The following is a 25,156-nucleotide window of genomic DNA, read 5'->3' on the forward strand; positions in this document are numbered from 1 at the left end:
ATCTATTGCACACAACCAACCTTCAAATAAAATGTACATCCTTTTAGTAATTTTCACTTTGCTTGAAAGATGAACTGAGGTGTTTTAAATTAGTTTTTGTAGAGCAATCAGACTTTTTCACCTTCAGTCTATTTTTTCATTCATAATTTCCTAATTTGTTTACTTTTTTATAACTGTGTTATTTATAATCTCGAACTTGGAAGACCCTCACGCCATGAATTTCTTCTGACTTACTCCTCATCTTTGTTTCTGTCTTCACAGGACCTGCGGGAGGTCTGGCTCCACTACCCACCTCACCCCCTGCAGGTTGGTCGAGATGCGATTTATTATTGATGTTTATTTGGTTTCTGTAGCCTCTCATTAAAACTCACCTCATCCATTTAGAGAAAATTGTCTCCTGGTTACCCATAGGCTGTTATTTTTTGCAACGGCTGACTTACATTTTATAACTGTCAAAGTGTTTTCCACCAGCTTTGTTGTGCTGCTTTCCGGTTTTGGTCAAGACCTTAATCCTCTTTCTGATTTACTCTTCTTCAGCAACATTTCACTCTTTGCTTCTCGCTTTCGCTCGCTCCGCGTCTTCACAGTCTCTGCTATGCTTTGAGTGCCACGCTCCGCAAAGAAACACTGAACATGTCAGCAGTGTTTGTTTGAAATTAGAATTTGGAAGACGAGATCAAAGATGCCATAACAGGATTACGATCCCGAATCACATGAGGTCTCCAGGGACCGCCAGGCATATTTCTCTCTGATGTGTTTGTAAGAAGAAAGCATTTCTTTCTCAGAGATTTGTGTTTATCTCTGTAAGTGCATGTGCTATAAAGTGTCTCAGTGTTTCCACATGTCTGTTTTTTACATGTCTAGCCCAAAATAGCTTTTTTCTGTACATGTGTGCCTCCTCATCCATCTATTTGTCACCTCTACATGTTAAAGACTCAGAGAGAGAGCCTAGGTTGTCAGGGCTCAGGATTAAGCTCTAATGCAGCCAGTTAAAATGAGATTTCATTGAGCTGCATTGGCTATAAGAGTGTGTAGCTCATTAGCCACTTGGTACCTTTAGATGTGAGTTGGTAAACTGTTCCAACTGCATGGTAGCTTGACAGCATCCTGCCCTTTAAACTCGGCAATAATCAGTGTTGTATATAACTTTAAATTTTTTTAGTATTTTTTTATTTTTGTGGGACTGCTTTTGATCAATACTTCAACAAGTTTTCGGAAGCTGTTGTTTTTCTAGCTTTTTTTCTGTCCAGTTCTTGTATGTGACCTGAACTTAAGTTTTCTCAAAGCGAGGGCTAGATCCAAAAGTAAAAAGAACTTTTAACCATTTGAGATTTATTTTAGGCAATACAACATTTTCTGAGTAGTTTTTTACCATACCTACTTTTGCTATGGCTAATTGTTAGCTATTTTTATGTTGTAGCTACCTTCCATAAGCTACCTTCTGTTAGCTTGAGTCAGATATGAGTAGCTTTTACTTATTCTTATTTGCTTATATGTAGACTGAATGTTTGTTAGCTTTCCCTACCATTTGTTTGGGAAATTGTTGGGTCAGGTTCAGTATCTGTTAGCTCTAATACACGTTAAAATGAGATTTCATTTGATTGGCTATAAGAGTGTGTAGCTCTGACCCTTAGTACCTTTAGATGTAAGCTTAAATGTTTGTTAGCTTGACTTACAGTTAGCTTATCTATATTTTAACTATACTTACTGCTAACTTGGATAGCTGTTAGCTTAAGTAGCTATTAGCTTGAGTGACTCTTACCTTGTTTAGTTAATAGCATGAGTAATTTTTAGCTCTTTTTAGCTAGTAGCATGAATGACCTTCAGCTTGAGTAGTGGTTAGCATAAGTAACATTTTGCCTATTTAACTAATATGAGTTTTAGCTTGTTTAGCTAGTAGCATGAGTGACCTTTAGCTATAGTAGCAGCTGTTGGCAGAAGTAACCTGGAGCTTGTTTGGATGATGGCAAGGTTTGTTTAGCTAGTACTACGAGTAGCCGATAGCATGAGTAGTAGCTGAATCATAAATAACCTTAAACTTGTTTCACTGGTAACTTGAGTTCATTATAGCTGAAATAGTTTTTACTGCTGTTTGTTAGGTTATTTCAGTTGTATTTTAGCTTTTAACTGACTTTAAACTACAGAAATTGTCTGATTTAATTCCAGAAAGTGAGGGGGGGGGAAAAAAGGTGGATGTACTTTTTTATTTGCTGTGTGTAAACTTCTTGTTTCAACTGCAGATAATCACTTCAGAAAGCCAAAACTCACTTGTACTTTATTGAAGATTTCTGTGTATGCTTCATTATCATGATGAATGGACCAATAGCAGTGTGATTGTTCAATAATAAAATTGTAAATAAATAAAATAAAATCAACCCCAGAAGAAAAGCAAAGGACTCTGTAAGGATAGTTTGCAGAAGCTGTAAAGCGAGTGTCATTATTCACTCTAATTGTGCATTTGCTCCAGTAGCTGTTTGCTTAGCTGTTTCATAAGCTTTAGCAATGAGATTTTCTGAGTATGTAACTCTAGTTGTTTCCTTGGTGAAGAGCTCATCAGCTGCTGGAGAGCTAACAGTTTAACTTAATTAGTTGACTAATTTTAGCTTGGTTAGCTGTTAGCTTTGGTTGCGACATTAAACCTTTGGAAACCCCTGCAACTGCTTGTATAACATTGCTCAACCTTGAAGGCCCGTGATAGTTGAAACAGCTCTATTTTATAGATTGTATCACTCTCTGATATTAATCAGACCAAATCTTTCTTGTTTTAGGTAAGTTGGGATTGCCAAAAGTTTTTCTATTTGAAGAAGTGTCATTTTTAGGCAGGTGTTTGCTTTGACTATGTTATCAGTAACTCCAAGCTGTACAAATGTGAATACTTATTGAGTTTAAACATGTCAGGTGATGTGGATTTGTTTAATGATGGAGGACATGGTCCAAGAAGATCAATACCTTATATTAAGTTGTGCATAATTATTAGGCAGCTTCTCTTCCTCAGGCAGAATGAACCAAAAAACTGACTGACTGAAATGTCAAAAAGTGGAAAAAAGGCTTTCATAGGAATGCTGCGCTCTTAAAATTGCTAAGATATGGGTGTGTGATCACAGGAACATCAAACATTTTGTTGTAAATACATGCAAAAAAGATGCTAATTAACTGCCAAAGACATGAGAAGAATCAAACATGAAACCAAAAGGAGCCCATAAATGCAACGTTGCTGGAGTGCTGTGAGGTGTTCAGAGTTTAAGATAAGGCAGAGCGGAAACCTGACCACCACCCAACACGCCGCACCAAGAAATATCTGAAGGCAGATTGTTCAAAGGTTTGATGACAGAAACTCTTGACAGATCAGATGAGTGGAGCTCAAAACAGGAAAAAGTCTGCATCATTTATGAAGACCGTGATTTTTAACGCAGGACAAAACTCCATTACATACGTCGAAGTACCCTAGGGCTAAAGATGAAAATCTGTATATTTTATAGTTTTCTTATAATTGAGCACAAATGCCTTTAAAACCCCGTTTATATGCTCCAAATAAAATGACACCTTTCCTCTCTCTCTTCACAGTTAAATCAGACCAAACGTTTCTAAAATCAGTTAGAATCACCAAAATCATTTTTATTTTTATTTGGTGTTTGTAAACGTCTGGTTTCAACTGTAGATATTCACCTCCGAAAGCCAAAACTTACTTTATTGAAATTTTAGTCCCAAGCGTCATTCTCTTTGTAACTAGGAGCCGTGTAGTTAGTTGTTCAGTAACAAAATTATAAAAGTCAGCCCCAAAAGAAAAGGTGACGACCTTGTAAAGATAGTTTGCTGATTCTGTGAAAGAGTCTTTATTGACTTTTTTTTTTTTTTTAAATCAAGGCAAGGCACACTTTTCTTTTTGATTTGCCTTCTATTAATAAATGGAACATTGTTGATTTAATCTGTATTCCAATTTTTCATTACTTTCTACACTGCAGTGTAATGTTTTGTCTTCATCATGTAAAGCACGTTGGATTGCCTTGGCGATGTGTGCACTACAAAGGTTGCCAGTGAAATGAGTTCTGTACCACGTTGTGCCGAAACGCCACTCTTAGTGGAAGAAACCAGGACTCAAACAGCAACCTAAAAAATCACATTAGGGACAAAAGCTTCCATTTTGGAGACATTAAATGTGGTATGAAATAGAAATGATGGTTTTTTTGGACGACATTGCAATTGTGAAGATGGAGAGAAGAGGAAAGAACATTATGAAGGCATTTTGAATGATTAAAATCAGCGTGAAAAGTGAAGCCACTCCATTGGCCGGTCAAACAGGAGACAAAGAAATGTCCGCCATCTTTTTCCTTTTCTGTTTCTTTTTCTAGCAACCCAAGCATAGCTCCAGCACCTTTGGTCAGCTGGTTTTATCGCTGGATCAAAAGTGCCGTGTTTTATTGTTGAATTACTGTCCAGGAACCACTTGCTGTGTTCTGGTTGTGCAGAAAGCGCCACTTCTGCTTTTCAAAGATGTACGGTTGTATAATTTTGCTTCTGTTTGCACCCATTTTCATGTGAGTGCATCTCTTTTGAATTTAAAGTAAAATAGGCCCTTAGACATCTGACTTCAACTAAAATATTATCTAAGAATGTTTTCTTAAAAAAAATTAACATGTTTTGTACGTCACGTAGATCTATTCTAACCTGTTCAAGGAAGCATAATAAGTCACCTTTAATGTTACATAAAGTGACAAAGTTTGGGTTTTTTGTGCAGTGGATCTAAAACTAAGGTTTGATCTCTCTTAGTTAAATCAGTTCCATCACTTTTTACCAGTTTACATCCAAACCGGACCAGACTCTCCTGGTTTTCTGGTGTCTTTTGCTCTGTGTGTGCATGAAGAAACATTACATGCTGCAATCTGAAACAATCTAAAGCTGTTCTTCCCTCGTCATTATAAACATATTTTTTCATGAGTGTTGAAAGCTCCCAAAGTTGCAACATGAAGCCCAAAAATTGTTGCTGAAGGGTAACAAGGTGTAACCTAATTTCCTTCCCCACCAAGACGGGGAGGAAGAAGTGAAAGAGGAGCTGCCCTAATGAGGTTTGAGCTGACGGCGGTGGCAGCTTGCCACGGCATGTGTAATTACGCGTGCACACATCTTTGGCATGCACCAGGCTTGCCACCGCCGCGCCCTGCGGAGGGATGCGGGGCGCCTTGTGGTTTACAGGCACTTCCTCGTGTTTCCAGTTGATCCCACCAACACCCGACGCACAGACAAGCTCTCCAGGATAATTTAGCAGAACGTCATTTACGTCGAGGGCAGATTTCAAAATTTCTCCTTCGGTTTATCGAGGGGTACACGAGTGTCGAGCTTGTTGGTGCCTCAGCTCGGATTCCTCCTTGGTTTTGGACTCTGAAAGTGATGCTTTGAAGGCGTTAGAAACATTTTTATATTTATTTATTTCTTCATTGCTTCTGTTGATTCCCCCCCTCTCCTCCTCATCCTCTCTTTACTTCGTTTGAAGCCTTGCTCCTGGCCATTCCCCCTGAAGGACAGCCAGCTCCTATGAGTCCTGAACTCCTCAGATGTTGTTAGTTGTGATTCATGACATTTAAACGCCTCGCGTTAATTAACAGAGGGAATTTAGAAGAAAAGAGAGAGAGAGGCAGGAATGAAATGTTTCTTGGTACGTGCCGGAAGATGGAACCATGACATTACCGGCAGCGCTCCAATTAAAATACTCGGTTTAAAAATACATCTCTGCTCTGCTCGCCGGCTTGCCAGGGGAGACTTTGAAAAATGATGCTTTAAGAGAGCGCAGACAAAAAGAAATGTTGGGAAAATAAAGGATCTTCTGAAGAGCCTTGATCTGGTGTGTTTGGGAGAACAAAGCAACAGAAGGTCAGATAAATGAGCTTCAGTTATCTTTGAATGTCCTCGAGAAATTGCATGGATTTCTTCTGGAAAATATGTTTTGGTCAAGCTAACAGATGCTCCACACAGAGACCAATTAGATGATTCCAGCAGCTTAATTAATTCCCCCATAAGAATGTCTGCATACATTTATTTATTTACATTTTTTGACTATTTAAGCATCACAATTTCTCCTTTAATGAGGTTAGTCATGAGCAAATATTGTGGTGAAAGGCTGAGAGGCATTTAATCTTTATTACATGCAAAATAACAATGAAAGTCACATGGGGCTTAAACGATTAATCGTGATTAATCAGTTATTGAGATCAAGAAATTTAGTGATTTAATAATTAACTAGAGCATACACTCAAAAAAGACAATTTTGCAAAAAAAATAAATAAATAACCAAAACTGTAAAAAGAAGAAAACACCTTTGTGTGTAAAAATATGTCTTAGCCAAAACTCCTTAGTTTCACCCGGCTGAGAATCTCTACAGGAACATTATTGCTTTCTAATCAATAAAATGTTTCTCTTTTTATTTAACCTTCCTGTAGTTTTAGTGCTACGCTCATGAGTAGTGCAGCGAATGTCACGGTCGGCATTGCCCCGTCAGACCGTCAGTGCCCGAAACCACACAAAGGAAAGCAAATCAAAAAACACACCTCAAAACAAGTCAGTGCGACCCCGACTCTTAGGATCATAGGAAGGTTAAGGAAAGAATTTAATTGCTTATTTGCATCTTTTAATTTATTTCTGATATTGTATAATAAAAGCCATAAGTCAATGCATGAAAAACCTGTAGGATAAGCCATTTTTTTCCACAATTAATCAATTTCTAAAATAATTTTTAGTTGGAGCGGTAGTTGCTCGTCTTTGATAAACAGGTGACTTGCTGTATTTATGAGTCACCAGATGAATCAACTGCAAGAAATGCCAGAGAGGTGAAAGGAACTGAATGACTGAGTGGCTCCATCTGCTGCAGATCATCTCTGTTTAGAGGTGGGGTAAAAATATGCAAACGACAACAAAGCTGTACTGTACCAGCACTGGGAGGACTGGGAGGACTGGGAGAAAAGGTTTTACATGATGAAGACGTTTCTTCTTCATCACCAGCATGCCGGCCCACAGGTTGAATTTATCTGAGCATAAAAACAGTTTCCCTGAGGAACACCTAAAAGGATGTATGGACTCATCCATCCAATTCCATCCATCCATCCATCTATCTAATCAACCATCCAAATCCATCCATCCGTCCAATCAACCATCCATCCATCCAATCAACCATCCATCCAATCAACCATCCATCCAATCAACCATCCATCCAATCAACCATCCATCCAATCAACCATCCATCCAATCAACCATCCATCCAATCAACCATCCATCCATCCAATCAACCATCCAAATCAACCATCCAAATCATCCATCCATCCAATCAACCATCCATCCATCCATCCATCCATCCATCTATCTAATCAATCATCCATCCATCCAATCAACCATCCATCCGTCCAATCAACCATCCATCCATCCATCCATCCAATCAACCATCCATCCGTCCAATCAACCATCCATCCGTCCAATCAACCATCCATCCGTCCAATCAACCATCCATCCGTCCAATCAACCATCCATCCGTCCAATCAACCATCCATCCATCCAATCAACCATCCATCCATCCAATCAACCATCCATCCATCCAATCAACCATCCATCCATCCATCATCCATCCATCCATCCAATCAACCATCCATCCATCCATCCATCCAATCAACCATCCATCCATCCATCCAATCAACCATCCATCATCTATCCATCCATCCAATCAACCATCCATCCATCCAATCAACCATCCATCCGTCCAATCAACCATCCATCCGTCCAATCAACCATCCGTCCAATCAACCATCCATCCATTCAACCATCCATCCATTCAACCATCCATCCATCTAATCATCCATCAATCCATCTAATCAACCATCCATCCATCCATCCATCCAATCAACCATCCATCCGTCCAATCAACCATCCATCCATCCGTCCAATCAACCATCCATCATCCATCCATCCAATCAACCATCCATCATCCATCCATCCAATCAACCATCCATCCGTTCAATCAACCATCCATCCATCCATTCAACCATCCATCCATTCAACCATCCATCCAATCAACCATCCATCCATTCAACCATCCATCCAATCAACCATCCATCCATTCAACCATCCATCCAATCATCCATCCATTCAACCATCCATCCAATCATCCATCCATCTATCTAATCAATCATCCATCCATCCATCCATCTATCTAATCAATCATCCATCCATCCATCCATCTATCTAATCAATCATCCATCCATCTATCTAATCAATCATCCATCCATCCATCCATCTATCTAATCAATCATCCATCCATCCATCCATCTATCTAATCAATCATCCATCCATCTATCTAATCAATCATCCATCCATCTATCTAATCAACCATCCATCCATCCATCTCATTCCATTGTCATGCCGTCTCTACCATCCTTTAATCATTTATTTTTCATCCATTCATCCATCAGCACCATCTGTTTGATATTGATGCTAAGATTTAACGGGTCCAAAGTAAAACCCGGTCACCTCGGTATCTCCAGAACCTTTCTGGACCCCAGTGACATGTATAGTCCTTCCACAGGTTCTAGATTGACTTGTTCTCTTTACTTCAGATCAGGAGAGAGACTTGAAGTCTTCTTGATCTCCGACCTCTTTCTGGTTGATGACCTTTGACCTCAGACCCTGAAGATATAACACTCCTCTTTTTTCCTTAATTAAAAACCCATGGCATCAGAACAAGAACTGAAATCTGTAATCTGGTGCATTCAGATGGATTCATTTTGTTTTCCTGCTGATCTTCAATAACAAGAGTATAGAAAATGGTTTGCATTTTATGAACGTCGTGCAGATTCGGGACCTTCAACCTGGTTTATCGTCTCTGAGCCTCACCTCTAAACCTGTTGTTTCTCCAACCAGGTGCAGGAGCCGCAGTCGGACCGTCAGTTGATTGAAACGTCTCCAGTTCTTCAGAAACTCACCAGCTTCGAAGATTCGATCGGAGTCTTGTTCACGCATGTCCGCCTGTTGGCCAGAGCGTTCACCTTGAGGACAGTCGGCTTCAACCACCTCACCCTGTGAGTAAAGTACAAAAAACTCCTAAATTCAGAGACCCTCAGAAAGTTTTATCTGACCACATCACCTTCTGTCTCCTACAAACACACATACTGTTCTTGAAAAACTTTGTGACACGAATGTCATAAGAAAATGTGGTTTGTAACACTAAGCTGCTCAGAGTAACAGCATTTAGTCATATTTTTAAATGTATTGATATTTTTATTGGAAACATTAGTTGAGAAAATAGTAAAAATAGCAATCCCAACAATGCAAACAGGAATAATTAATTGAAATTTAGTTCCCAAAATTTTACTTAAGGGCGAGTAGCATTACTGAAACATTTTTACTGAAGTAAAAGTAAAAAGTAGACATCCAGGAAATTACTCAGGTATTTGGTAAACCATCAACTCCAGTACTGAGTAACTGATCAAAGCTCACTAATTACATCATCAGTCAAAAATATGAAGTGAAAATTTTGGTATTTTAAAGACCAAAATGACAATAATTCATATAAGTAACAAAAAAATGTCAAAAGAAAATTTTTCTAAATCGTTTTTTTTTTTTCTTTTTTTTTTTTCCCAATTAAAAACCTATGAAACTTAAAACTGCAGGCGTGTGTCTGGTGAATCTTTGATTAAAACATGTTTGTTTTTTCATTCAGTGGGTAGAAAATCCAGGAATTTTACTCAAGAGTAGAAATACTTCATATTAAAATGATTCAAGTAAAAGTAAAAAGTACAACGTAGTAAAAATGCCCCTAAAGGTAAGTTGTTTTTTTTTGTTTTTTTTTTTAAAAAAAGGTTACTTGGGTTAGTGTAACTAGTTACTTCCCAGCTCATCTTGAACATCTTGTCAGGTGAAAGATGGCGCACCTTTTATGTTTTTTTTTTTGTTTTTTTGGCAACAGGCCTGATCCCGTCCAATAGAAGGAAAACCCAGGAGACATTTAAGCCTCCATATCTGTATTCTGTCTCCTAACTGCGAGGCTGTAACCCCAATGCCCCATGGGAAATGTGGTTTTGATTCACTGGATTGTCCTGGACTGAAGGTTTTCTCTTTCATTTATTTCAGCCACATTTCTCACTCCTCTCTCTCCGTCTCTCTCCCTCGCTGTCGTGCTTCAGTCCACCTAGTGATTTCTTGGAGTCTTACTTAAATCATTCTTTTTGATGCAGATTTAATTAAGGCTGGATTCGCTATACATCCTCGCTGCGTGCTGCGCTCAGAGAGGGAGAGAGCAGCCATGCACATGTGGTTTCTGCTCTGTTTTTCTCTGTTAATTGCGGCGTCTCGCAGCAGTGCTGCAACGCCCCGGACTTTGAAAATGTGTGGGTTTTTTTTTGTTTCTTTCCCTTCCTGCACCGTGACGTTTATTTGATAGTCGGAGGGAAAAAAGTTGCAAACTTTCTATAGGAATTGATCTGTAGTTGTTGTGTAGCTGTCCTCATATATTCATACCTTGTAATTTTTTAAAAATTTAAATTTTCATTAACCCGCCTTCCGGCTAATGAGGCTCTCCTCCAGATTTTTATTATTTCTTTTCTCCATTCAGACTTGGAGAGGCTTATTTGCAATAGACACTCAGCTCACTTCTGAGCTTTCCAACTCTACACAATAGTGGGTTTGACAGCTAAAGCAAATTAGGCTTGGCAGCGCGCGTTTGATATCTTATTGGCAGGTTGCGCTCTGTAATTGCTTGCTTAGGTTGGCCACAAGGACATTTCTCTGTGTGTTAGTGCACACCGTCTGCACACACACACACACACACACACACTCCTGAGCGTGCTCTAATCCATCACTTAAATGTCAAACCTCTCTCCAGTCGGGGTCAGTCGAGTTGATTAGAGGTCCAGAGCTTTGTCTCCTCCTGAGCTTTACTTTGAGGACTTTCCAACTCAAGGTTGAAAGCGATATTTTCCAACTCGACGGCGGAGGTTTCTACTTGTTTCAGCCGAATCCGATCGCCTGACCTGCAGCAAAACGAGAGGGGAACGAGCCGATAAGTTTCCGTTTTAATTTATGTTCATCAGCTCATTAGTAGCCCAAGGCGCGTTGACCCAAATACAGCCAAGCGACGGCTGCCCACGAGGACCAAAGGTCACAGCGAAGTAGGTCACGGTGTGGTGATGGAGTGCAGAACGAGGTCAGAGAACGGAAAGGAGAGTCAGACGATAAGGAAGGATGTGGAGACTGCGGGCGACCTTTGGCCTTTCACTTTGAGGACTGGAGGACAAGCTGACCTACATGGTGAAGAAGATGCAAGAAGAAACACAGGAGAAGTCATGGAGCTCTGCAAAAACAAGATTTTACCAAGTATTTCTGGGAATATCTGGAAGAAGGAAGAAAAAAAGGTTGACTGCAGACTCAGTTCATCCTTCTAACGGATTATTTCTCAAAATTTGTTAGTTTTCAGTCACATTCTGGCTATTAATGGGCACACTGCAAAAATAAAAACATCTTATTATTATTGAAACAAGACAAAACTAACTTAAAAATAACATTCCATCAAGAAATAGAAGCTAGTTTAAGTCTTTTATTCCTTAGTAGATTAAAAAAAAAGAGTTTATTTATGGAGTTATTTTAAAAAGTTAGCACCTTTTTCTGCAAAAACATTAAATATATTATTCAGATCAGCCAAGAACTGAGCAGAAACTACCGTATGTAGTTTATGAAAAATATTCACACCGACAGATAAATTGTCGTGTTTTTTAGCATACTCAAATTTTTAATGTTTAATATAATAAAAACGATAATTTGAATGAATATAATTAGCATTTTTAAAGCTACGAATAAGCATGAAAGCAATCCAAGCCAATTACCAGTTATGTAGAAAAGTAATTTCCCTCTTAGCGTAACTCGCCCACTTCTCTTTGCAGAATTTATGAAATTCAGTCCCTCTGCTGGATTTTCAAGCATGAACAAGTACAGACTTTGACTAGGCCACATTTCCAAATTTGTTATTGATTAATGTAATTTTTGGTTTTTAAAGATTTCATTTTTGGAAAATTGGGATTTTTGTACTCCATAGTTCACTGGCGGCCATCTTGTTTTACAGCTTCTGTTTATTTGGACTTTGAATTCATGATATCAGAATAAAGTCTGAATTTTATGAGGATTCCAAAAGGAAAAACAACAAATAGTTCAGATGAGAAATGTTGAGCGTCTTGTTAAAATAATACTTAATAGAAACTTAACATCACACATCAGTATCAAGTTATTATCAGCAGCAGAAATTTGAAACAATTTTGCAAACGACTGATTCTGTTTAAAAGACAGAACTACAGGAACCGATAACGCCATCAAATCTGTTTCTCACTAAAATTACTTTTTTTTTTTCTTGCAACTTTGAGATGTTGCAAGAACACTTTTTTCAGAAAGTGTGAAAACAATAATTTTATTACGAGTATTCTGGTAATAAAACAGAAATAATCTTAGCCTGGCCCTAAAACTCCTTTGTACAACACAGTGAAGGGATTTTTTAACTGAATGTCACTTTTTGGAAATATTTTCTGTCATTTCTTTTTTAGAAAAAAAAGCAAACAGAAAAAAAATATAGATTAAATTGTATCTGGTATGAAAAATTATATTTTGTTTTTAAACCATATAGTGTCAGAAATGTGAGAAAAAGTAAAAACAATAGAAATCTGTAATGGAGGGGTGAATACTTTATCACTGCGCTTCAGATGAAGTCGAGGCGTCGGTGTTTATTTATGCGCTGCCCATTTTCTAAAGAACTCTCAATTCCAGCCAGCAAATTGCCCAAAGTAGTTGCTCTTGAATTGAACACAAGTGTCCATACAGAACCAGAACATTATTTCCCTCAGAACCACGAGGAAAATGATTTTAAAGAAGAAAAAAAAAAAATGGAGAGGCCTTTTCTCTTTGATTGGGCGGCCTTATTTCTGCCCGCTCAGAAGTGCTGTTAGAGGCATTTTAGATCAAATTCAAAGGTGAATAAAGACCTCGGCTCCACACTTTACCTCAATTTCCTCCAGCTTTTCTGGAGAATTGTCGCTGGAGCGAATAAAGGAGGCTCCTTTTGTGCAGCTGCACACATTCCTCTCTGACCCACTCTATCTCCTCCTTTTTTTGTCCTCCATCTTTTTCCCCTATTCACTTCCTTTCTGGCTGTCACCCCGCTGTTTCCTGCCCGCCTCGACCTCCTGTTGGAAGTGAAATCAGCTTCTTTTCGCTCCCCTCTCGTCCTGCGGCTCTGGGTTTTCAGAAATCAGGTGTTTCCGACGTTCAGCCCTGAAAGTCTGGGGATGATTTCTCCCGAGTCTCGCTCGTTCTCCGCCTCGGCTTTTCACGCTCTCATGAGCCGTGGCGGAGCCTTTTCATTAAGAAGCCCTCTGATTATTTTTAATGTGGGCATCAAGCGGTGTCCCTCTCCCCAAACGGCTCGCCGTCCTGGACCTCAAAGACGGCGTAAAAGGGAAAGAAAAGTGGCTCCAACTTAAAGCTTATTCTCCGCTCTTGCATAAGCTCCTCTACAGTCTTTAAATTAAAATCAACTTCTTTATTTTTCCGGTTTTAAACATTCAAATTGCATCCGACTTTTATTCCTCTCCAGTTTTTTAAACGGACTAATCCTCCTGCGGTGCTAATGCGGTAAACTCCATATCAAACAGAAAGTTTAAAAGTCAGTTATTTAGCAGTTAAATTATAGCTGGAAATGTTTCAGAGGGACAAAAACACACAGATTACAGTTTAATTATTCAGTAAGCAAAGATGGAGTGAAAATTTTACAGTATGTTAAGGAAAAACTAAGTACACTCCATTATTTAGAAGTTTGTTGAACCAACATTTAGCGGTTTTGTCTCTTAAACGGGTAGTGTCATATAAAATGTACTTTTTTTTTTCCTTTTTTTTAGCTTTCCCTCCTCAAAACATACCTGGAGTGTTGATATTTTTTTCATGCATGTTTGAGAAATCCTTTCATGTCCATGGCAACATTCAGCTGTGCAAAACATGTGGGTGGACCTAGCCCCGCCTTCAAGAACGAAACTCCTCCCCCCACTCAGCTCCTTCAAACTAGCCAGCAGCAATTAGCAAACACCTTATAGGAGCTACTTCTCAGAGAACCGCTGGTAAAAAGGTTGTTAAAGGGTTAATAGAGGAACTATGTTGATGACTTCCTGGAGGCGGAGTTTCAGAAGTAGTAAAAGTTTCTTAAGTAGCTGCTAGCTGGATAAGCCACTTTATTGAGTGGTGATAGTCTAAGCTAGAGTAGCCATTAGCTTGAATTATCATTTTCCTAAATATAGCCTTATGGTTGTAAAGGTGTAGTCCAAGTAGCCATTAGCTTAAGTACTTCTAAGTTTGAGTAATTGACAGTTTCAGTAGACATTAGCTTGCATAGCTGCTAGCCTGTTACTCAACTTATAAGTTACAGCTAGTTAATTTATAGCTTGAGTAGCTTTTAGCTTTAGTGAGTATTATTACAACAATTAGGAATCTGAAGGCTTCATTATGTGTAGCTTTACTTCATCAGAATGTCTCAATGATTCTCCAAACTATAAATAGTTTTCTCAACCTTTACTGCAGTAGATATGAACTTCTGCTTTAAATCCCAAAGAAACATATCAGACCAAGATACTTTAAAATCAATGTGTTTGGCTTTGAATTAAAAAATAACCACCACACTTTCTGGACTTGGCAACAGAGCAGTACAAAAACAGAAAATAGATAAATTCACAATTTAAGACTAATTTAAATTCATACTGCAAGCACCGTTTTAAAAATGTAATTTCAAACTAGTGTTTCTTTGAAATTTGACATCCTTATTTTTCAGATTTAATTGTATGCTTTGGTCCACATTGAAAACAGTTCAGATTCCTGCACCAATGCCAGTTTTTCTCAACAAAAGCACAGGATCGTCAGCAATAAACTACAAAATATTACCATTTTTAAATAATTTAAGGCAAATAGGTATTTTCTTGTGCCCTGCCAGGCTGATTCTCATTGGACCCTAATTGAATATTAGCCTGTTTTCATGTGCAAAGCCTTTAAGTCATTTGATTTTCATAATTTCTGTTTTGATTAACTAATTGGTTAAGCCTCCCAGTTCACTGATAGAGGACAACTTGCTGTGAATAACAAAGGAAAGAACATGGAGAGCTTTACATGTTATAAAAAAAAATTGTTCATTAATAATCTGTCAATAAAACTAACGATACTAAACTTTATTGCCTTAAAACAAGCTCAAGTTACTCCTACATTTTTCTCTTATTTCAAGTGTACAAAGATAATTGCACTAGATTCTTGGTAAGATTTAGTTTTTACAGTGTTTTTCAGACATGAAGCCATTTTACTGCATATATAAGTAGCTAAGTTACTTTCAGTTAAAAAAATGCAATATATATCAAATACGACGTAAAACAATTTCTGTTCTGATTTAACACCTTAAAATTGGGCCTCTGTCTCGTTAAGCTAATGGCTAAAAAACGTAGCAGCGGCTCAAGCTAACAGTTAGACGATGCAACAGCTTCACTAGTTAACAATTATTAAAGCTTACAGCTGGATGAAGTAACTGCTACTCTAACTGTTATCTAGGCTTACTGTATGGCTTCCCAAGCTAAGCTACAGCAACTCTAGCTGACATCTGCTCTAGTCAAAATATGTACAAACTTGTAGCTATTTAAGCTAATTGGTACTGAAGACAGTTAAGCTGACACATATTTCTTTTAATTTACCATTGTTTTACCAGGAGGTCCCTTGAGATTAAATCTCTTTTTTGAGGGAGATTCACGCTAATGGTTGCTCAATCTAATGGCTATTAAAGCTAAAAATCTACCGGAGCTAACTGCTTTAAAATCCAACGGCTAATTGGTTGTAGTATGTGTTTTTGCGGCCTCCAGATTTCTGAATACAACAAAATGCATGTCGTTAACATAACTTTGTGAACTGTGCCTGACAAACTATTCCAGCATTTTTCAGCTGTAACAGAAATTGTCTAATTAGCGAAATAAACATTGTTAATTTGAAATTATAGTAAACAAGAGTTTTACTTGTAAGCTACAAGAAGATTTTTACGTTTGAGTCAGGTATTCATTCTAGTTATCTCCAGGAGGATTCCTTGCTCACAAGACCACTATGACTGCTCTCAGCTTCAATTAAGATATTGACTACTATTAGATACTCCACATGACAGTAAATGTTTTTTTATTAAAGCAATTCAAAGCTAGATTTGCCTGACTTTTTTGTTTTGCTTCAGTTTTGGGTCCAAGTCTTTGAACTTTCTTTTGTTTCCCTCCTTTTCACAGTGGTTGTTTAGAAAAACAATTGAAAAGGAAAAGAACATTTTTCATTCTTACAAAATGCTAAATGAGTCAGTCGAAAAAATATAATTAACACATTAATCAAAAGTCAAAATAACTGGTGGTTGTTCTGAGACTTGGGTCCAGCGTTCTGTGGCTCATTCAAAAATAAAAAACAAAAAACAGACGTTGAAAGTTAGACAATAAACTTTGATCCTTTTGTTGGTGCTCTTCATCCTCTACCTCCGCACCCTCCTCATCTTCAGACGTCGCCTCCTGCTGGGAGCGTGCAGCTATAGATGGATATGCTGAATATACCTCCCGTCTCGCCTGGCGTTCCCCTGCAGCCAGCGATCCCTGCCAGCCTGGCCCGACTCCAGCCCACATCTGCAATGCTAATCTATAATTCTGTTTAATTAATGACCATTACAGCAGCAGCAGCAGTTACTGCAAACCCACCCAACCCCTCTCTACGCGGGGACTTACAGTACAGAATCACAGCATTTTCTTGGAAATGATGTTGAAAGATGGTTTATAAACCTCTTCACAGAGCCTCTGCTTTTGCTGACAGGCTCTCCTGCAGGTGTTATGTTTTTTTCCCTGCTAAGCACTCTTCTTTTGTACTTCAGTGCTTGAATTGTATTCAGATCCTCCAAGTTGTCACGCGGCCTGTCAGTGCAGCTTTTCCCAGCGGCTGCACATGAAACACACATCAACCAACTCCGTCGTTTTAGTTGGGAGTCTAAAAGCTCGGTAGAGACGATGTGTATCCAGATGACCTCGCATGCTCTCCCTTTTTAATCCCGTTTTCACCTCCTGTAACCTTCTTTTCTCCGGTTTGTGTTCCTGCTTTTATCCAGAGGCCACAACCAGAGGATGGAGTTCCTCGGAGACTCCATCATGCAGCTGGTCGCCACCGAATATCTCTTCATCCACTTCCCTGACCACCATGAAGGACACTTAACTGTAAGATCCAATCACTCAAATCAAATGTCATCACCCACACTCCTTACAATGCTTTCATTTCATTTTCCCACCCACAGACATCCATTTTCCCATCTTTACTTTGTGTTTCTGCTGCCTCCTTTCTAAATGAGTTAGATTTCAGTAATTTTATCTTGGATTTTTTTAGGTATTTTTTTATATTTGTACCTCCTTCCGCATTTCGCTCCACAGAAAGTGTGTTTACCGTACTCCGTGTGATGGGTTTTGTCACGAGACCAAACTGTTCGGTGCTTTTCAATAACAAACACCCGTTTATCTGCAGCTCCTTTGTCAGACAGAAAAAATTATTTTCACCTGCATCCAGGTGAAAATTTCAACATTATTTTTGACTCAGCGTCCCGTCAGGATACAAGCACAGAAGAAACACAGTTTGTGACGTTTTCACAACGCTTCAAACCAGAGCATCAAATAAAGGATGGCCAGTAAAAAACAGACTGGAGATTTTTACTGTTAGTAAAGGTTAATAAAGAATATTATGAAACTGCTGAATGAAAGTCTGCATTTTATATCCTAAAACTCGATGAAAGTCACAAAAGTCAGCAGCGATTTGCTTGTTTGGATAATTTGTCAAGTTGTTGATTCTTACTTTTAGTCCATTTTATCACCTAACAGAACTCCATAGTACATTTTGGTTATTTTTGATACATTTGTGTACAAAACTATTTAAAATCCTCAAATGGGGCTGTTAATTACTTCTGGTTAATGTCTTAAGATCCTTAACAATTCGGCTAACTTGCCATTCACCCATTTATTAACTTTTATGTTGTATTTAACATCTTGCTTGGAGGGACGGTTTCTGTCATTGGTAAGACATTGTATCTAAATATATGGTCAATTTATTTATGTCTATTTTTTCTATACATTTTTATGTTTTAAATCAAGTTAATTGTTGCACATCGCTTCATCAGCTGGCGCTCCCAAACGGTCTTTCAAGGAATCGTTTCCATGTCAATCATAGAGCAAAAACAAATCAAAACATGTTGGAAACCAACTTCTACATTTTAAACGTCCACCTAATTCGATGAGTTGGAAAAAAATAAGTAAAGAATAAAAAAAATAAGTTGTTTTTCTTTTGGTTTTACATCCATGCATCCCAGCACATGCAGATATTTCTTGTTTGACATCATTTGTATAAAAGCCTCCAGCAAACTTTCATGACAGTCGAAAGCTTGGAGCAATACCCAGGAGTCAACACGCATCTGAAATGGATTTTGAATTGGGATAAAAAAGTGCCCATTCACCTAGTGTTGGTGTTCGTGTTTTATTTTTTTTATTTGTGCCACTTCAGTTGCAGTTGGGTGCGTGCTGTAAAATAAAATAAAGTAAAAATGAGGGCATATCACAGCAAGTCGAACTCATGCGAGTCTCGTTTCTTTCCATTTGCTCCCTTCTGCATCTCGTGGCTATATTTACCATGTTTGTGTGTTTCTTTTAGAGACTTAAATGCACCCTAACAAGTCGAACATGTTGTCATCCGCCCCGCTCCAAGTCACGATGTAATATTTAAGAGACTAAAACATTTTCTCTGCATGAATTATTCCACGTTCCCCTCCATTTTCATGCTTTTTATCGACTTCTTCTTTGGTTTTTTTCTTCTTTCTCCCCGTGTAGTGAGTGACGCTCGGTTACAACACAAGTTCCTGTTTATTTGTTTTGTTTCCCTGCAGCTTCTCCGCAGCTCGTTGGTGAACAACCGGACTCAGGCCAAAGTGGCAGAAGAGCTGGGCATGCAGGAGTTCGCCATCACCAACGACAAAACCAAACGGCCCGTCGCGCTGCGCACAAAGACTCTGGCTGACCTGTTGGAGTGTACGTTCATTTCTTTAATCTCAGCCTATGTGTAGAAAACCAGTCAGTGCCGCCATTTTGAAAGTTAGTTGAACTGTTTCCTACAGTTATTGAGCCTTAAATATATTTAATATATGTGATAAGACCACAAAAAAAAACATGCCAAACTGCCCCCAGGTTGATTTTTGTTGGTGCAGCAATATGTAATTTTCTGCTTCTGAAAACAACCTTTTGTTGAGTCACATTTGAGTGGTAGTGGGCCGTTACCTAGCAACCGAGCTGAGCCTCAGCACGGTTGGCCAGCTGGTTTTACTGCTGTACAATGGCTCCTGGAAAAGAGTTTTGTTGTTGACTTACCATCCAGAAACCACTTTCTGTATCCTTGTTGGTTGTGCAGGAGGCTCCACTTCTGCTTTTCAAACACATGGCCATATAATTGCGTATCTGTTTGCAGCCATTTTCACGAGCGAGTGTAAACTTTGAGTTGTGGGGTTGTGGCAGGAGCAGCTTATTTGGATTTTAAAGTCACAGAGGGCCTAAAACAGCTCATTTTGAATCTCATTTTCTAAGAATAAATTTGTGCAAAAAATGTTAGACATATTTTGTATAGCATATACACCTATCCTAAACCGTTCAAGGAAGCAACAATGTTTATTCCGTTTTCTTACACTGATAGCAGTTTGACCTGAAGAAACAGAGGAAGTATTTTATATTTTCAGTTCTTCTGCCAATAACATCGACTAATAGTTGTTTCACCAACGAGTTGAATGTTTCAAACGTCACATCAGCCAAATCAAGCTAATTAAATCCTGGTTCTCGTCACCATTTGTGACGTTTTTACCCACAAACTCAGAACCAGACTCCGGTCCGTAACTTCAGAAACCTTCCAGGGGTGAAAAAATAGCAGCAGCAGCAGCAACATTAAGGGACATTACGGTTTGTCCTGCAGGCTGCGCTGGACCACAGCTTCTGATAATCACAACTTTCTGGGATCATTAGGCTGCTGTATTATTTTTGATGGGAGGGCTGAGGCCAGCGCTTCACTGCGGGATGTAAACCGAGCTGCCAGCTCCCTCGCAGACAGGTGAAATCAATCAATCACTGCTTTGTTTTTTTTTTCACTCATGTTATTTCACTTATAACATGGAGCTATTGTTGCAAACTCCAGACTTTAATGTAAGATGCAGCTCTCAGTATAACAATAGCAGAAATAAACTGCAGACTTTGTGCCTCGAAGGCCAGAATATCATTTTTAAAAACTAAAATCACCAAATATGTTGTTTAGTATGCTACTAGACAGTAAACTACCTTAATTAAACAAATATAATAATCCAATTTTATTGTTTTGTAGGAATCTGATCGTAGATCCAACCAGTTTGCTTGTTATTCTGGGCTTGATTGAAGAAATCTGAAACAAATTTCATCCATTATCTTAAATAAATACATCATTTATTGCTGGTCTTCTTTTGAAAAAACTTGCTGTATTTTTATCCGAGCTGCAAAAACACAAAATCTTACCAAATATTTTTGTCTAGTTTTATGTGCAAATATTGTATTAAGACTTGAAAAAGGGCCAAACTAACATGTAGGTAACTTCAGCAAGTAACAGGAGCTTGTTTAAAGTCAATAATAGATTATTATTGGTGAATATTTGCTTCAACTGGCAGATTATTTCACTTGTTTCATGAAAAGAATGTCTTGTAATAACTGAAATAATCTGCTAGTGGAACTAGAACCTTTTATCATTATTAGGAAATTAGTAACTTAAAATAAGCTCCTATTTCTTGCTAAAAGTTTACAGCAATTAAAAGTGGATTTGTTTGCGCCGATCTGTAATTTAGCATACGATTCAATGAGTGGTTCCAGTTACCATGACAACAGAAAAAGACAAAACAGGAAGCCTGGAAATGTATCATTTAACTTTCTAGTATGTAAAATTTAATTTAAAAGTTGTAGTTTTGTCCTAATTTATTTGATCTTACGGTCAGTGGGACCGCAAAAGATCAGTCTAAGGGCCACAAATGGCCCCCGATCCCCACTTTGAACACCATTGTATGCAAACATCAATGCTAAATGCTTTGACCCGTAAGATCCAGACGGTCTACATGTTTTTAACCTGATATTTTTTCCACATTTGAACGAATTGACTGAAATTGTTAAATTTTCTCGATAATTCTTCTCCAGGAAAAGATGAATTAATTTTAGAGCTTTTCAAACATCTTTACTGATTGGGCCACATGGAGCTTTATTTACACCAATATCCCAATAAAGACAAAAAGATTTCTTCTCATCTCTGCCAAACCTACAGTTGAGTTGAAGCCCAGAGTGAAGACTGTTCGTCTGTCCAGATTAAAAGATGAATAACACAAGTAAATATGTCTCTTATTGGGATCGAGCCGACGCGTCCGCGTCAGGCCAACAGAAAGAGAGCAAACTGGGACCGAGGCATATGGGAAGTTGGGAATAAACACTTCCTGAATGATGAAAAACCAAACTGTGATTCATATCATTTGCCTTTCAAATCATCGCTCAGATTTTTAAAAAATAATCTTTTTTTTTTTTTTTTTCTGTGGGCTTGAGCAGAGTTGATGACATGGGAGGAAGTGGAGAGGGCAGCGTTGGAAATGATTTCAGCTCTTCTCTATATGAAGAGTCGCGCCCCGAGGCGGCAGCAGGCCCCTCACTGGCCCCACTGAAATATTACCTATTATTCGTTCTTCGTGTCCTGCTGTCTTAGCCGCTCAGATGAGTGAATGCGGCGGCGGCAAATGGGAAAACAAAAGGCGCCGCAGAGAGATGAAGATGACACCGCATGACCTCTGCTTACGTTTGAAATCTTTTTCAGCGGAGTTGGAAGCGCTGCAGTTTGACGTACAGTTTCATCTTAAAGAGGGCTGCCTGGGAGTTTAATACCCCCTGAACATTTCCACCTTTTATCAAGTTGCAGCCGCAAGATTCAGTGTGTTTTAATAGAATTTTATGGGATACATCAACAGAGAGTTGTCAATAATTGTTGGATTGTTGAAGTGAAACAGAGTTTACAGACAAATCACTGAAATCCACTTGAGATCCCGTCTAAAACACTTATAGCTGCTTATTTTAACAGTTCAAACCACAAATACATATTAATATGCATTAAAACACAACAATTAGCACTGCAAAAACTAAATTTGACCAAGTATTTCTGTCTATTTATTTATGGAAATATTTTAGTACAATTAAAATTAAACGGAACTATCTTGCAAGTTAAACTTCCACAAGAAATGGGAGTTTATTTTAGGTGGATAATTCCTTCGTATTAATGGGAAAAGTGCTAGATCCACATGGAGATAATTTCACGTCCAACTTTCTGTTGCTGAAAAGTTACTTGCAAGTTATTTTTGTCTTAAAATGCTCCAGCATATCTGCACTACAAACTAGACAAAAATACTTGGTAAGATTTTGTTTTTGCCGTGTGATGTGAAATTAAACCAAAAAAAAAAAACAACTAAAATATATTTCTGGGTTTTTTCTGCAACATTTTCCAGAATAAAAAACTCTGAAATGAATGTAAAGGTTTTATCTTGTGTATGTAGTATTTTTTTCTGTTCTGTCAGGTAAAAGTCAAACCGTTTAAGTGCAGATTTTTTTGTTCACATTCCCCTCTGGGTCACTTCTAATGCCAAACTTTTCAACATATGAGTCTGGATACAGTCTGTGCATAAAAACTTTTAACCTTTGCGCTACTTTACATGTAAGCCTCTGGTTTATTTTTAGTTTTCTTGGGTATTTAATTCGGGGTGGCATTGAAAACATCCTAAAAATGACTGCAGCTACTTTGCTAAATTAGGTGGAAATGTGGAGAGAAATCCTGTGAAGAACTGGTTCTCGTTTCAAAATGTTCATATTAAACTCCAGTCTGCTGCTGCCGCCTTGAGTTTTTAGTTTTTATTTATCTCAAAGTAGAACTAGAAGACTGTTGTTAAGAACAAATTCTTAACCATTCACCGGCTACCTTGCTTTCTTTTTTCTTCTTCTATTGCTCTTTTATAAGTGCTCTCTTTGTTGTTGCAGCTTTCATCGCGGCTCTCTACATCGACAAAGACCTGGAGTACGTTCACACCTTCATGAACGTCTGCTTTTTCCCTCGGCTGAAGGTGAGCACCTATCGACGGCCATTCAGCGGCCGCGCCTGATCAATGCGCTGCCGAGCAGGGCACCTTAAGGAGAGAAAAGCGCTGAGGAGATGATGATGATGAGGAGGTAGCTAATGGCCGGGCCCTGATCGATGCAGGGGCCCTGAAGTGGTGCTTGGCTCTCGAATGCCTCTCATAATGGCGGCTCGCGCTGCTATTCCAGTCGACTTTTAATGGAAAGCGCAAACGTTGCAGAGATGCATGCGTCGGGGTGTTGTTGCTGCTCATCAGCGTTTGGCTATTGATCTAAGGACTGCGGCAGAGGAAGTCGAGTGTGTTTCAGAACTCCTGCGGCCAGATCGGCTTTTTATCCTCAAGTGCCCTGAGTCCAAATTTAGAGAGAAAACACCCCAGATTGCACACTTGCTTGCAGAACTATCAGATACACACACATGGCGAGTAACCCGCACAGCCTGGACCTCTCCTTGTGAGGCTGCTGCAGCGGTCTGATATGCCATGCTAATTGCTGTCTTGGTGTGGCTCTCCAGGGAGAATCCTCAGCTCTGGAGGAGCTGAGTTTTGCGTCATGGTCGCTGCAAGAGAGCACCTCATTTCCACATCCAAGAGGAAAAGTTGTGAAACAGCCAGCACGTCTCCTTACACAGCCTTGTGGAAAGACGGCGTCACACACTGTGCTGCTTCATCCAATTTAGATGGAAATAGAGAGCCAACCTTGCCGTATTTTTTCCCTCCTTTGTGCTGCACCGTGTGATGATGCAGATCGAGGGGCATTTTGCAACAGGAGTGGCTTGTTCTGCAGCAGAGGTGGGCTTTGTGCTCATTTCCAAACATCAAAATTCCTCTGCTTCACGCTGAAGGAGCGTGGAACCCTCCCACCACCCAGGAGCACTGCAAAAACACAAAAGTATTTTTAGTCTAGTTTCCACTGCAAATGTCATGTAAAAAGGACAAAACTTGCGAGTTACTTTACTGCAAGCTTGTTTTGAGTCAATAAGTCCTCAATATTGATAAAGTACTGGTTCCACTGGCAGATTATTTCATGTATAAAATGAGAAAAATGTCTTAAAATAATCTGCTAGTGGAACCAGTACTTTATCATCACTATTGAGGAATTATTGACTCCAAACAAGCTTGCTGAAAAGTTATTTTTTGTCTAATTTCCAGTGTTCTGAGATATTTGTTTTAAGCCAATAACTCCTTAATATTTGTTTAACATTATCCATTGATAAAGTGGAAATCTACCAGTGGAACTTTATTTTTTTTTTATCAATGAAATATAATTAAAGGGGTCTCATTGTGCAGAATTCACACTTTGCACATTTCTGTATTTCCATTTCGGTCTCAACTGTTTCTAAAAACTTTTTTAGGCAATAAGTTCACGTTTTTTTGGTGTCTGGGAAGTGAGCCGTTTCAAACACTTTCCGAATGCAACGTGACAAATCAGCAGAGTTCTGCCCGTCACCTAGCAACCATAGCAAAGTCCATCAACCTCAGCTGAGCTCCAGCACGTCTGGTCAGCTGGTTTAACCTCCGTATGCGCAGTTCAATGGCTGCTGGAAAAGACAAGTGTTTTGTTGTTGGCTCACCATCCAGAAACCATTTGCTGCATTCTTTTTTTTTTGTGCGGGAGGCTCCACTTTTGCTTTTCAAAGATGTAAGGTAAACGTTGAGGTTTTGGGCGTGGACAGCAGCAGCTTGTTTGGATTTAAAAATTCTCGTTCTAACTAAAACTTGATTATCTAAGAATAATTTCCGCCTACAGATCTAACCTAACCTGTTCAAGGAAGCATACCAGGTCACCTTTAAGGAATCTTCATCTTACTTCAACTGTACTGAGATATTTTCAGAAAATCTAGACCAAAAATACTTGGTAAGCTTCTGTGTTTTTGCAGCAAGATTGGGGGGGGGAGAAAGTTGGATGGAGGGAAAAATAAG

General features: G+C 38.8%; 1 protein-coding gene across 2 annotated transcripts in view; it reads left to right on the forward strand.

Moving 5' to 3' along the window:
- The window catches only part of drosha (drosha ribonuclease III), a 129,741-nt gene that overhangs the window by 84,795 nt on the left and 19,790 nt on the right, over window positions 1-25,156 (forward strand). For both annotated transcript variants that reach the window (XM_044105227.1, XM_044105228.1), the window contains exons 24-28: window positions 262-306; window positions 8,896-9,053; window positions 17,153-17,258; window positions 18,965-19,106; window positions 23,139-23,221. In XM_044105227.1, coding sequence (XP_043961162.1) covers window positions 262-306; window positions 8,896-9,053; window positions 17,153-17,258; window positions 18,965-19,106; window positions 23,139-23,221 — 534 coding nt within the window. The remainder of the gene's footprint in view (window positions 1-261; window positions 307-8,895; window positions 9,054-17,152; window positions 17,259-18,964; window positions 19,107-23,138; window positions 23,222-25,156) is intronic.

The sequence above is a fragment of the Gambusia affinis genome, linkage group LG21 (assembly GCF_019740435.1).
Source record: "Gambusia affinis linkage group LG21, SWU_Gaff_1.0, whole genome shotgun sequence".
NCBI lineage: Eukaryota > Metazoa > Chordata > Actinopteri > Cyprinodontiformes > Poeciliidae > Gambusia > Gambusia affinis.